Source organism: Takifugu flavidus, chromosome 5, assembly GCF_003711565.1.
Source record: "Takifugu flavidus isolate HTHZ2018 chromosome 5, ASM371156v2, whole genome shotgun sequence".
NCBI classification, from domain to species: Eukaryota; Metazoa; Chordata; class Actinopteri; order Tetraodontiformes; family Tetraodontidae; genus Takifugu; species Takifugu flavidus.
This window is the reverse complement of record NC_079524.1, coordinates 10534210-10547756: the sequence shown is the minus strand read 5'-3', so window position 1 is coordinate 10547756 and position 13547 is coordinate 10534210. Positions and strand designations below refer to the sequence as shown.

At 42.8% G+C, this 13547-nt stretch overlaps 2 protein-coding genes across 3 annotated transcripts; both read left to right on the top strand.

Annotated features, from left to right (window-relative positions):
• The first annotated feature begins 483 nt into the window (after window positions 1–483).
• Window positions 484–8120, top strand: LOC130525690 (mothers against decapentaplegic homolog 2). Of its 2 annotated transcripts, none has more exons than XM_057032726.1 (11): window positions 484–580; window positions 1529–1897; window positions 2945–3034; window positions 3182–3375; window positions 3772–3906; window positions 4079–4153; window positions 4245–4298; window positions 4627–4839; window positions 4938–5075; window positions 5285–5429; window positions 5941–8120. In XM_057032726.1, exons 2-11 carry the CDS (start codon window positions 1662–1664, stop codon window positions 6062–6064), a joined length of 1404 nt encoding a protein of 467 aa, XP_056888706.1. In that variant the 5' UTR covers window positions 484–580; window positions 1529–1661; the 3' UTR covers window positions 6065–8120. The 2 variants fall into 2 exon arrangements, with proteins under 2 accessions (XP_056888706.1, XP_056888705.1); XM_057032725.1 differs by having other exon boundaries at window positions 498–678.
• A 441-nt stretch (window positions 8121–8561) lies between these two features.
• Window positions 8562–9792, top strand: LOC130525699 (immediate early response 3-interacting protein 1-like). Its single transcript, XM_057032741.1, has 3 exons — window positions 8562–8728; window positions 9105–9206; window positions 9280–9792. The coding sequence occupies exons 1-3, from the start codon at window positions 8638–8640 to the stop codon at window positions 9333–9335; spliced, it is 249 nt and encodes an 82-aa protein (XP_056888721.1). The 5' UTR covers window positions 8562–8637; the 3' UTR covers window positions 9336–9792.
• The last annotated feature ends 3755 nt before the right edge of the window (window positions 9793–13547 follow it).

Below are 13547 nucleotides of genomic sequence, written 5' to 3'. Positions count from 1 at the left end.
TCCCTACAAGCCGCCGTTTATATATTTGTGATCAACCAGGACGACGCGCCCTCCCCTGCCTAAGGTTGACTAAAACTACGGCTCTGCCTTGCTTTATTTGTTGAAGGCAACATCAGTTTAAGGCTTCCGTCGTTATTAGAGTGAAAAGATTTGACCGCATAAAAATACGTTAATTTGGGTTTTCATCCCCTCTAATTGTTGCCGAATGCTGGTAATCTGTCGTGGAGAACTTTAATCCATGTGTTAGGATTGATGATGTAGTTCTCCAAGAGCTGTCTTGACAAAATAATAGATTCATTACGGAAATGCTGAGTAATTAGGGGGAAAGACACCTTCCAAGCCTCTATGAACATTTTTTATTGAAGGGTTTTGTTTAAAAAAATATATATATATGCCGAACAACGTTCAAAGTAGAGTTTATCGAAGTCCTCCAATCACGTAATTGCATGGGCGGGATTAATAGGCGCTACGTAGCCATCAAGTTCGGTTGGTGTTTCGGTCTACCCAACACAGAAACTAGCTCCAGTAGCACTGGTAGCAACTTGAGAAGAGCCAATAATCCCTGTCAAAATTAGCAACGGTAACAACACACTTGAGGCGTTTTCATGTCCGCGGGGCATTTAGCGCTCTGTTCGTATCTTGTCCTCAAACAGTGGAGCTCCCGTCTTTAAAACTGGGGTAATTATTTTAATGCTCTTGCCTTGTTTTGTCGACTTTAAAGCGTGTTGTTTTGTGTGAGGGATGTAGGTCCGTTAGCCAGCGGGAGCCAGGGCTCAGTTTGGAAGAGTTCGCTCAAGATGCTAACTCCTTTTGGTGTCATGCCGATATTCAAGTAAAAGTCCCTGCCATTACACTCTATTGTTGAAACTAAATATTAGATGTTAACATATGGCTGGCGTTCTCTTTGCAGATAATTTACAATTTGGATTCATTTGACATGCTTGGCGTTTTTAACAAAGTAGCGCGACTTGACTGTTGCGCATCGGAGGATTTTTCTGGATCACAACAAAAGGATTTTTGATAACAAGCTGGCGGCTAGCATCCCGAAGCTAACGTTAGCTGACCTAGCATGATGATGACTTCTCCAGTAATTGTTTCCGATGTACTTATTTATGTTGCATTTCCCTTAATGTAGCACAAAATCAACCAGCGTTTGCTGCTTAACGCTTGGAATATAATGTATATAATCTCACTAATGATGGGATTTTTTTTTTTAAGACACCCCCCCCGCGCGCGCGCACACACACACACACACACACACACTCTTGCTCTCTCACAAATACACACACACACACACCACATCAGGGGCCTTTTCCAAGCCAGTTTGTATTGGGGGTGTTCACAGTATCCTGTCATTTCAATCCGTTAACTGTTCAGTCGTGACTGCGCTCACGCACGGAATTAGACAGTTAAAGGAAGGGCACCTCTACTTGTTGCACTTCACCATCGGTGTTTGAATTACTGCAGTAACATTCTTTAAGTGGATTTGTCAATTAATAATGTCCTTTGTGTGTGACTTTCTTCCAAGGCATCCATCTCTATTGAGTGTATTCAACCACCCTGTTACTCACCGCTCAATAGAAGGGCCCTCATCAGTGCAAGGGCCCAAACAGTAGTTCTGGGTGTGTGTTGGGTCCTCTGGAGACTCACTGCCAGGAAACATGTCCTCCATCTTGCCATTTACTCCACCTGTGGTGAAAAGGCTGCTGGGATGGAAAAAGACCACCACTGGCCCCAGTGGCGCCGGCAGCGGGGAGCAGAATGGCCAGGAGGAGAAATGGTGCGAGAAGGCTGTGAAGAGTCTAGTGAAGAAGTTAAAGAAGACTGCTCAGCTAGATGAGCTGGAGAAGGCCATCACCACACAGAACTGCAACACCAAGTGTGTCACCATTCCTAGGTAAATTCTTCACACTAGACGTGCTGTTACGCCTGCTTCTTGGATGAGACTTCGGCCTGATCCGTTTGCAGCCGATGCGTGTATCCCATTTGTTTTCCTTTATTCAGTTAAAGAGCAGGTAAAACGGCCCAAGAATGTAGGAGTATTCATAGCACAAGGTTGGATCCCAGGTTAAGGATGAATTAAAGGTTTACTGTATTTACTATCAGTTTGGTTTGCTCTCATTGGCAGAAAAGGGCCGGGGAAGATGTGGACTTTATCAGCCAGCCAGCCTTGATGCTTCAGACTCATGTTCAGTGGGAACACTTTGTTAAATAGCTCACTGATGTGCCGCCAAGTACCGCGTCAGATGTTTGTATGACTGCAGATAGCGGGTCGGTTATCGCCTGAGAATTGTTCTGGGCCGCACTGTTTAGGTTGTGAGATGTAGTCAGTGGTTCAATGTGAAATGTCTTGTAAAGTATTTGAGTAAGAAACATTGGCTGAATCTATTGCCACTTCCTTTTACTTTTTACGCATTTTCCAGAAATTTGGGTTCTTTTTAATGTTCCGCAGTAAAAAGTTAAGAGCTTCTGGTTTGTTGAAATTGTGACCTTCCAACAGCTTCTCGCATGTCATCATTTTGCATTTTTTACTTTGGCTTTTGTGCATTTTCTAGTGAATGTTGTGAGAAAATTGATATATATTTCCAAGGTTGCCACCCCACCCCCACTTTTTGCCATTGTGTGTCTTCGGCCTTTGTTTGAATGTCATCAGATAAGTTAAGTTATTCTCAGTATTTGATACAATGGCACTCTGGAAAAGAATACTCTTTGTCTCTCTCATTGTGTGTTCCATGTTTCTGTTTCTTTTCCTCTTCGTCCTCAAAAGGGTCCTCTTATTTAAAGCCCCCCAAACTTTCCACAGCTGAAAATTGTTTTATTTTGCATCAAGACTCATGCAAAAAGGGCCTTTTAGTGTTAACAATACCCACACTGATATTTCCAAATGAGCTATGCGCCATGTTTATCAATTCTTTTGATGCTTTTGTTGTTTTTCTCTGCACAGCAATTGCTCTGAAATATGGGGCCTGAGTTCACCAAATACGATAGAACAGTGGGATACGTCAGGCCTATACAACTACCCTGACCAAACCAGGTGACTGTCCTCAACAATTGTATGGTGTCGCACACAGTTTTGATTTGGGCGATTTGTCCCAGTGTTCCGCTGTGACGGACAGACAGCCGTCCTTCTCATTCCTGACCTCACTCCTCTCTATTCTCCTCCCGTTTACTGTCCAATCAGATCCCTGGACGGTCGCCTGCAGGTCTCCCAATGTAAGGGGCTTCCTCACATCATTTACTGTCGCTTGTGGCGGTGGCCGGACCTCCACAGCCACCACGAGCTACGTGCCATTGAGGCCTGTGAGTATGCCTTCCACCTCAAAAAGGATGAGGTGTGCATCAACCCTTACCACTACCAAAGGGTAGAGACCCCAGGTCAGTCCTTCTCTTTGTATATATTTAGACTTTTCACACATTTTATACTTGAGCTTCACCTGCTTCATGTTAAAACATGCGTTGTAATTTAAAGGGACTAATTACATTTTAGCCTTATTGAAGACGGGATGAGTTTTAATTTTTGTTTTCATGTGAGCAGTGTAGAATTTTGTGTACAGATTCCATAAACCAGACACAATCGTATCCTGCTAGAGTCCCTGGAAGGAGGTTGTAGGTCTTACCTTTAGACAGAATGAGAGCTTCTTCCACACATAGTTTTCACTAATCTTTCGTTTTATTTTATTCACCTGTGATGCTGTGAAGATCTAATTAGTCTCGGTTGTAAATGGCAGGAATGTAACTGGTGTCCTCTGTGGCTCATACCCATTCCTGCAGTACTGCCTCCTGTCCTTGTGCCAAGACACTCAGATGTCCTACCAGAGCTGCCAATTCTTGATGACTACACTCATTCCATACCTGAGAACACAAACCTTCCTGCAGGAATCGAACCACCAAATAATTATATACCAGGTGAGACCACCACTTGACCTTCTGATTTTTGTCAATAATAACGTGTTGGAGTTCTTTAGGTTATATCCGAACCCAAAATGTGTCACCATATGAACTCAACATCAACCTTTGAGGTCATAGGTCAGCTTAGATGGAGTAAAGCTGATGCAGTTTTCTCTAATCTTTCCCACAGAAACGCCTCCACCAGGTTACATCAGCGAGGATGGAGAGGCCAGTGATCAACAGATGAACCAAAGTATGGACACAGGTACCCGAGGCTAGCAGTTCTTCTAGTTGTGACCATTATGGTGTTTTCCTCCTACTCCATCCAAATGAATGAATTCCTCCTGGTGTGTCAGGTTCTCCAGCAGAGCTGTCCCCTAGCACTCTTTCTCCTGTCAATCACAACATGGGTAAGAAGCAAATGGAACTATGCATGAATTACACAACAAAAACAACTTGTATACCTGTGTGTGTGTGTGGAGGGATAAAATAGTGAGAAAAATCAAAATTGCAAAACAATGCACCACAACATTAAGCAAATAATAAGTTGGGGGGGGGGGGGATTTTTAGACCCAATCTTGGTCAGAACATTGATGACAATCCCACTGAGTTTACTCTTCAGGATTTCAACCCACTAAATGATGATATCTTGAATCGCTGTTCATTTTGCCATTTTACTGATCGGACTAACGTTGCACAGTCGTCGGCATGAATGAAGCTGTTGCTCCTGTACTGCAGACCTGCAGCCGGTGACCTACTCAGAGCCGGCCTTCTGGTGCTCTATAGCCTACTATGAGCTGAACCAGCGTGTCGGGGAGACCTTCCATGCTTCACAACCCTCACTCACAGTAGACGGATTCACAGATCCCTCCAACTCCGAGCGTTTCTGTCTGGGCCTGCTGTCAAACGTCAACAGGAACGCCACGGTGGAGATGACTCGGAGGCATATAGGTGCGGTGCAGCTTCATTATCCATCAATATACATGTAGGGCAGCGAGCGATGAGCTCATTTGCTTCACAAAAAACCTTTCATTTGTGTGTTTTTACAGGAAGAGGAGTTAGACTTTATTACATTGGAGGGGAGGTATTTGCAGAGTGTTTGAGTGATAGCGCCATCTTTGTCCAGAGTCCAAACTGCAACCAGCGGTATGGCTGGCATCCAGCAACAGTGTGTAAAATTCCTCCACGTAAGCTGCTGAAGATCTTTGCTTGTTGGTTTTTAGCCTGGTCACTTATAGACCCGGGCCTGGAAAGGCCAAAGTTTTTATAAAATTGAAATCCTAGAAATAACTACATCTAAAGTAGCCTTGGCTGGAACTCAAAACTGCAATATACTTTTTTTGTATTTGGTGTCAGTTGGGGAAATGTTTTCAAAACCTCTGTTTTGCTGTTCTAGGTTGTAATCTAAAAATATTCAACAACCAAGAATTTGCTGCCTTGCTGGCTCAGTCAGTCAACCAGGGCTTTGAAGCGGTCTACCAGCTGACCAGGATGTGCACCATTCGCATGAGCTTTGTTAAAGGCTGGGGGGCTGAATACAGGTGAGCGCAGTCAAACATGCATCAACTGGACACTTCAGCTAACACTGAGCTGTTAAATCAAGATCCATTAAATCAAAACTTATCTCTTATCCCTTACGCTGAGTCTCATACCAGTGAAGCCAGCATGCTTCTTAATTATGATGCCACAAGCTTTGCACACCTGGATCTGGGGATACTCTGATGTTCTTCTCTGCAGATCCTCAAGTTTTCACTGGTCAGGCGTTATCAGGTCACTCCAGAGATATTTGAACTGGTTAATGTCGGGCTCTGGCTGGGTTACTCGAGGACATTCAGATGTGTCCCCAAATCTCAACCTTCAGCCCAGCTGAAGTCTTTAAAGACAGTGTGGAATGATGTAGCCACCACCATTAAACTGGGCAAACGAGGAACCAGAGAATCATGTTTCTTTCAGTCTTCTGTTGGTTTCTGCCTGACCACCCTGCCATAAAGCTCGGGTTGCTGGAGTGCTGCACCTGATGTCTCTGATGATGAAAATGTGTCTGTGTTCTAGGCGACAGACCGTCACAAGCACTCCTTGCTGGATCGAGTTGCATTTAAATGGGCCCCTGCAGTGGCTGGACAAGGTTCTAACCCAGATGGGCTCCCCATCGGCACGCTGCTCCAGCATGTCCTAAACGGATAAAGAAATGCCCACCCCCACCCATCAAAAAGTCACCCTGCAGCCCATTATATGATCATTGAATTCTAAAGTTGTGAGTCCTCTCAGTGGAAAATGGAACCCTGCAGAATGAGTTTTCTGTAAATTCTCATCATAGTATTGTGGCATTAATTCCAAGTACCTTAACCTCCCCCCTTCAAAAAAAACCCAGATGCACCAACACTTCACTGACACACATGCACACACATTCACCAATACAGACATGTTTGGAAAATTGGCACTTTGTTACCCATTGATATGCACCTTGTCAAATTGCTTTTCCCCAAATCTTTAATATTAGATCTATTTGTGGTACAAATCAAATATATATATGTTGGTTTTTAGTCAAGGAAATGGCAGAAATACCAAAAAAAAATCTGTGAATACTTTTTCAGTATTGATGATTGCTTGTATTAGTAACACGAGCTTGATTGCTAAACTAATTTTTAATTACATCCCATAAAAAACATTGTTCCAAGTTAATTTTCTCTGGGAAAATCGGCCCCCGTATGGTCAGACGGGACACCAACCTTGGTGTTTGATGAAATTGAATTGGACGTTGCCAGCAACCCACTCCCCCTTCGTTTGCTTTCAACTCTAGACGTGTCGTTGTAAGACACTCTTATTAATTGACAAATAGGAATGTTATTTAAGAAAATCATTCAGAAAACCCAGACGAACTTCAGGCTGGATCCAGCTGTAGTTTTATTTGTTTGTCATTATATGGCACTCTTGTTGACACCAAAACTGAGGAGCCTGGTACAAAAGCTGATGAGAATGCATCCAGTGTTTCTTTGTAAGGTGTGCTGGGCAGGGACCAGAGAATATCAGCAGTGTTTTGTTTTTTTCTTTTATTTGATTTTTTTTTTTTTTGACATGACACTGGGAGTCCTGGAACTCTCTGAGGTGAAGTATTAATTGTCTCACCAGGGGAAATTGAAGGTATTGGTGAATTTCTGTTGTTAGCCTTTATCCCCCATTGTTTTGCTACTTTTTTGTATTATCATGTATTTTTATATATAAATATACTTAAATTTTTTCTGTCGTCCACTTTTTATTAAAGTAATATTTTAAAGACCACTGCTGTTTCAAAAAGTGACATGGAGGGCTTGGATCATTCCTTCATTTGACCCAAAAATTTCATTTTAAAAATGCAGCTCTTTGTCTAGGTTTAAAAAAAACCAATTATATAAATACATATATATATATATATATATATATATATATATCTACATATATATCACCGCCCCACATGACGTGTAGCGTGTTTGTATCCTGCATTTCCAAAGAAATCTGGTGCATTTAAAGTACATGTTGTAACAGGGCTTTATGATTTCGGTGCGTTTAAACTTAATGGACTTTCATTCATTCATCTCAACAGTTTTTGACCTTTTTATGGAGCTTTTTGTGTTTAAACAGGTGAAACAATATGATTGGATTTTAAATATTACAGATGGCTGCAATCTGGAACATTATGTGTTGATGTCTGTAATGTATTCGTTCTGTTCTCTATACAACAATTATAATAATCAGTTTCTACAACCAGCCTTTTCAGATTAAATTCGGCACGGCAATACGGCTGTTCACAGTTAAACATGTTTGCTTCTGATCTCCCTTCTTTCTGATGCAAACATGTCTTCTTCACAGCACTGATTGTGCTTTAAGTGCACCGGTCCAAGAGTTAAGATTTGGGGAATTGAACCATGTGTTGGGGTACAGTGTTGCATAGTTTTTATGTTACACCTACAACATATGAATGTGAAAAAGATCCATTACAAAGCCGATGTGGACCAGACATGCATATAAATAACAGTAGTACAGTCAGTGTGTATTTAACAGTAATCTTTTTTTTTGTTTTTTGTTTTTTTTTGCAAAGCAGTCAGTACTGTAGACGTTGCAGTTGTTTACCAGTAGAGGGCGTTATTTATAGATTCCCACCCCCACCCCATCCCCTTTCTGACCATGAGCTTCTCAGGCGTGTGGCATATTATGCAGACTTCATAAAACACTAATAAAGATTTTTATTCTCATGATCCAGTCTAACGTCTCCCTGTATGTGTTCAAACAGATTAGGGGTGCCAAGTATTAGATGGTAATACATACATAATACATAATAAGTTTCAGTTATAATTGAATAGCTCATTCTGGTAGGCCGAAAGAATTGTGATTACTTGTCAAACTTTAAACCAAAAAAAAACAAGCTCAATCGAGCAAATCTGGGTTATTTATAGTTAAATGTAATGCTTTAATAACGATATACGCCAAACTGTAGCGATCCATGGCTGTTGGCATCCTGGTATTCTCACTGACATAAAAGACAATACTGTAATGATCAGTTCTATTAACATCAAACTAAAAATGTTTGGAGGGGAAAATATTTCTGTCTTCCACCTTACGTACGAGATTGTTGGTCCGGGAGAGAATTTAAAGCAGACTTCCGGCTGACCTTTTCTGGCTGCGCGTTTTACATGAAAGGTTGTCATTACGTTTGTCCTTCGTCGGCCATCGTAGGTGACGTCAGAGGTAAATAAGTGTAGCGTTAACGATATCATGGCTTTCACTTTGTATTCGCTGATTCAAGCAGCAGTCTTGTGCGTCAATGCCGTCGCTGTACTTCACGAAGAAAGGTTTTTGTGTAAAAGTAAGTGGATGCACAGTTTTTTGTATCATATGTGACACCGGGAGAAATTAAAGAAGTCGGCTAATGCTAATGGGAACTAGCTCTTACTCGGCTCCGATGGTGCTGACGCGAATAAAACACCTGCAAGTTCAGTTTGCTGATTATTGTGGAAGTTTTGCGTATACTGATAAAGTTGCATGAAAAAGTTAAACTATAACAGCATTATTAACGAACAACATTGAACAATGAACAAAATTGATATTGAGTTAAGTTTATGTTTGCGCTCAGCGATGAAGGCAAGGTTAAAATATAATGTGAAAAATGTATTTATTTATTTTTTTCAAGTCCAGACTCATTTACATCCATGATGTTTCTTGTTGTGTGTCCTTCAAATAAGTCGGTTGGGGAGTGGACCAAAGCGTTGGAGGTTTTGCTGACGAGCCGGGCATCAAAGTCCAGTTAATGAACCTGATCCGCTCGGTGAGGACAGTAATGAGAGGTAAGCCCGTCTTTGCTCTCCTTTCCTCCTTTTCCTTCAGAACCCTTTACTGTACTGTTGTCTTTCCCTCTAGTGCCTTTGATTGCAGTGAACTCGGTCTGCATCGTGCTGCTGCTTCTGTTTGGGTGAAGAGGACCGATGGGAGATGGAACAAATGATCTTCATCACCTCAGGAATTTTCTACACAACTATGATTTTCTTTGACACCAGCATGACTATGAATGATGACGTTCTAATTTGATGTCATGGGCCACTTAATATATTTTTATGGTAAAGAACTCTACAGAAGCAGAATGTTTAAATTGACTGTCTAATAAATGGATGTAGTTTATACACTGAAATGTAATATCATTATAAAATAAATCCCAACTGCTGGAAAAGACAAAAAAGCATAATCGTTTTAGGGTTGTATGGATACTCGAAGACGCTATGTTTGTCCCATCTCAGACGCCGTAGCTCCAGGCAGCGTCTGTTGTGTCGTCTATTGATCTAAATTCCACAATTGGGATATCTTATCGTTATTTGCTGTTTAAGGTTCCAAATGACGTAATAATGAAATGTAGCGACATTAGATTGGGTTACTAGGTATTGTTCAATTCTCTGGCTTACTTTAACGACAATGGGGAACGTGCAGAGTTGCGCCTTGGCGTCGATCTCGGCGTGTTCTGCATATTTCGTGTACGTGCACATCTACCGTTCTCACAAGCTCCTCAAAACGAATGAACTCGACTACAACAAACTTCCGAGTTTCGCGTATCTTTACCTCAAATACCTGAGCAAAGCTGTGGCTCGGAGGAAGGGCCACTTCCGGGCCACCAACAGGTGCGGCGTTTTCTACACGATCGTCCACTGCAGGTGAGGCTTGATCCAGAGGCCATTTGAATAGTCTTGTATATTCTGATTCTGGTGTCTTTGTCCGGCGCAGACTGGACACTCGGCTTCTGCGGAGGTTCTGCAGCGCGGCGGGTTACGGCTGGGATTACCCCGACTCTGAGTTCAGAGACCTCCCGCTGTGCTTCCCTGAGTTTCTCTGCTCCAGACTCCTGCTCATGGTCCTGACTGATGGACAGTTCGGGCTCAGCCCAGCTGGCGAGTCCATAATGCAGAGCCTGCTGTCACTGCGCACATTTTTAAAAGCAAGAATCATCTTGTAACTCGTCTGCAGGTCTCCGTCGACTGCGTCAGACTCTGAGAACCTTTGAGCCGGTGGATGAGCTGAAGAAGGGCCCGTTCACATTGCAGGCGGGAGTTCTGACTTACCGACAAACGGAGGCGTGTGTGGAGGTGGATATCCGCCTGTCTGCCACGTCTCGCACCGGATCCCTGGTCTGGGAGAGCGTCCTGACCCTGGTCTCCCAAGACAAGCAGCAGGGATCCAGCAGATCTCAACCCAGCGCAGAAATGGGTGAGTTTCCCCCTAAAAATACTGGCGTTTAATCTTTTTAAGCCAGGAAACTCAGGCACCCTCATCATGTTTGGCTGTTTTCAGATGAACCTGATCCAGAAGATGCGAAGCGAGTAGAACTCAGAGTTCCCAGGACTGCTGATCTGCCGGGTCTTTGGTCCGTCTCTCAGTACTCCCCATGTCTGCTCCTCTCTCTGCCAGCCAGGCTCCTCGGTTTTACCTCGCCGAGTCTCTGGATGCTGTCTGTGTGCTTGGCTGAAATAGAAAAGCACAAAGGTGATTTATATTTTGATCCAAACCGGTTGATTATCTGGTTATTAAAGGCTCGGTTCTGTTCAGTATTGCTCCAGAGAGATCCTCTGATTGAGGACTTGATTTATCGATCTCTCATAGCTGTTTCGTGCCTCCAGGTGTTAAAGTCATCACGGCGCCGGTCAGCATCTCTGCTCGGTTCAAACATCCTCCGTCGCTGCCACGCACAGTGACCATCCAGTTTGGGGAGTCGACCAACAACGTCCGCTTCCACATGCACCATCACGGAGGAAACACGCCACATGTGACGGGACTCATCTCTCGGTCATGATCATCATCGGCCGTTTTGGAGCTCATTTATGCAGACATACAGCGGACCTTCCCCACCCTACATCCTGAGCGGTCCTCCCTATCTCATGGTTCCCCCAGTTTTGGAGTAATCTACTATTTAGCCCAACCCGTTAATAAGAAATATGCCAGTTTCACAGGACTATTTTACTATAATGAATGTTTCCTTACGTAGCTCCACAACAAAGTGCATTTCCTGATATATCAAACAGATGGTTTGATGCGTGCGTGCCATAAAAGCTGTAAAAGAATATAAAGCTAACCAAAGCTTTATGGTTATACTTGGTTTATCCACATGGTTTTGTACTACAGATCTCATGGATGTAAATGACCAGTTTTTTTTACAAACAGGGTTAATGGAGACATCACCCCTGCATCGCGGGAACACTTCAATATTTGATCCTACACTCCAGTTTGGAACCTTCATGTATGTGAAGCGCCGTCTTTTATTATTTATTGGAGCACATTTAGTATATGGAAGCGAGAGAAGTGGCTTTTCATGCATGTCTGCACCACTGCAACATTTCATGAAGGACTGGAAGGAGACGAGGTTGTGGGTTTTTGGACATTGTTTGGCAAAATCCTACATTTTTAGCGCAAATGTCATCACAAGATTGCAGGTAGGATGTTTTGAAGATCGCCTGGTCCATTTACTTTATAAGGACGGTACTATAATTATAGATTTAACATTTTTTTCAGTTCTATCTTTGTAACTGACGACAGATGCTAAAAATAGTCTCGTCTGATGTTCTGCATGTTTGAACAAACTCCTCCCTGCAACTACTGGGAAGAGTTGTAGCTTATCAGACAATGGGAATAGGAGGGCGTGTGTGTGTGTGGGGGGGTCCAGGCTGAGGAAAAATCATTTAATGCTGCACATCAAAGTGCTGCACACACCCTCGGGGGGGTCGTTCCTGCTCTGCCATGTGATTTTCATTATATCAATGCAGTGAAACAAGGTAAGATTATATTTTAAATACTTGATTTTTATTTTTATTTTTTTAAAGATAATTCAGATTTTTTTGCATGTTTTGTAAGGAGTGGGATTAGTCCGTAGTCTGGTTGGGATGAAGAGCGTCGTGCAGGTTTATTAGTGATTTATTGTCAAAGCTGCTCCCAGGTCATCTCTCTCTAAACAATACTTATACATGACTACACTCACTGCTTTGTGGTCAGGTATAAATGAAGAAGTGAACATTTTGAAGATTAAAAAGAAGGAATTATTGGCAGCTGTCTCGGCATCCTTTTGTTCAAAGTTCCGTCTGTTGTTGCAACAATGTTGGGACAAAAACCATCAAGTGTAATAAAACCTTAATGCAGTGCAGCTGTTAGAGACGGTCCACTTTTTATCTATCGAGGCTTCACCTCAGCAACACTCACCCCAATGTGTACATCCTAAATATTCATTCGTAATTTATGAGAGTCCCGATTCTGTCACGCATGTGAGTCAGTCAAGTGTAAGAGGGTAAGTCTCCTGAGTGTGTGTGTGTGTGTGTGTGTGTGTGTGTGTGTGTGTGTGTGTGTGTGTGTGTGTGTGTGTGTGTGTGTGTGTGTGAGGTTTCATTGGTTTGAGCACTTTAGAGGATGATCAAAGAGCTGATCCTTGAGGGAGTTCTTTTTTGCCTTTTATATTTATTTTGACAGGCTGAAGCTAAATGAGAGTTTGTTTGTTTGTTTGTTTGTTACCTGCTCCTGCTGTTGTTTCAGTGAAATATAAATATATTAATAACCCAACAGTTCTATTTATGTTGACAGAATCATTGATATTTGCACACTATGATAAGTATAACCAACATTTTATTATTATTTTAAAAACACACTTTGCCTTTTTTGATCTTTTCTTCACAGCAAACTGTCACATTGTTAGAAAAGTTTTAAGCTTTTAATGTGAAGGAGCATTTTTGGTCCGAATCAATGTTAACCTTCCAATTTTTCCTTTTTACCCATCAGCATAGAAAATAGATGAAGAATCACGGAAAAGTCGATGCTGCCGACATCCTGCTGCCGTCCCCGACAGGCAGTGGCGTGCAGCTCTACCATGACTACCAGAGGGTGGCTTTCAAGATGTACCCCGGTAACGGTCACGCCACAGAAAATGCCCCCCACCCCAGGAGAACACAGGCCACCACCTCCGTACCCGATGTGGTCCCGAACAACCACGGGCCGTGTTACAACATGAAAGAAGGCGCTCAGAGGAACTCCACTTGGATGATGGACTCCAGCAGCCAGGTCTTTTCAGGAACAGAGGACAACTCCACAGACCCGCAGGAGACGCTGACAGAGTCTTCAACTCTGACCTTCGTGGACGCCCACACCACCGAGGACTCGGCGGAGAA

What these genes read in the sequence shown, in the direction of transcription:
- LOC130525690 (XM_057032726.1), top strand. Translation starts at nt 1,662, where the DNA reads ATGTCCTCCATCTTGCCATTTACTCCACCTGTGGTGAAAAGGCTGCTG. An exon ending in CCAAAGGGTAGAGACCCCAG is followed by an intron (nt 3,376 to 3,771) that starts GTCAGTCCTTCT and finishes CCATTCCTGCAG; the next exon opens with TACTGCCTCCTGTCCTTGTG. An exon ending in ACCAAATAATTATATACCAG is followed by an intron (nt 3,907 to 4,078) that starts GTGAGACCACCA and finishes TCTTTCCCACAG; the next exon opens with AAACGCCTCCACCAGGTTAC.
- LOC130525699 (XM_057032741.1), top strand. Translation starts at nt 8,638, where the DNA reads ATGGCTTTCACTTTGTATTCGCTGATTCAAGCAGCAGTCTTGTGCGTC. An exon ending in AGAAAGGTTTTTGTGTAAAA is followed by an intron (nt 8,729 to 9,104) that starts GTAAGTGGATGC and finishes CCTTCAAATAAG; the next exon opens with TCGGTTGGGGAGTGGACCAA. An exon ending in GGTGAGGACAGTAATGAGAG is followed by an intron (nt 9,207 to 9,279) that starts GTAAGCCCGTCT and finishes CTTTCCCTCTAG; the next exon opens with TGCCTTTGATTGCAGTGAAC.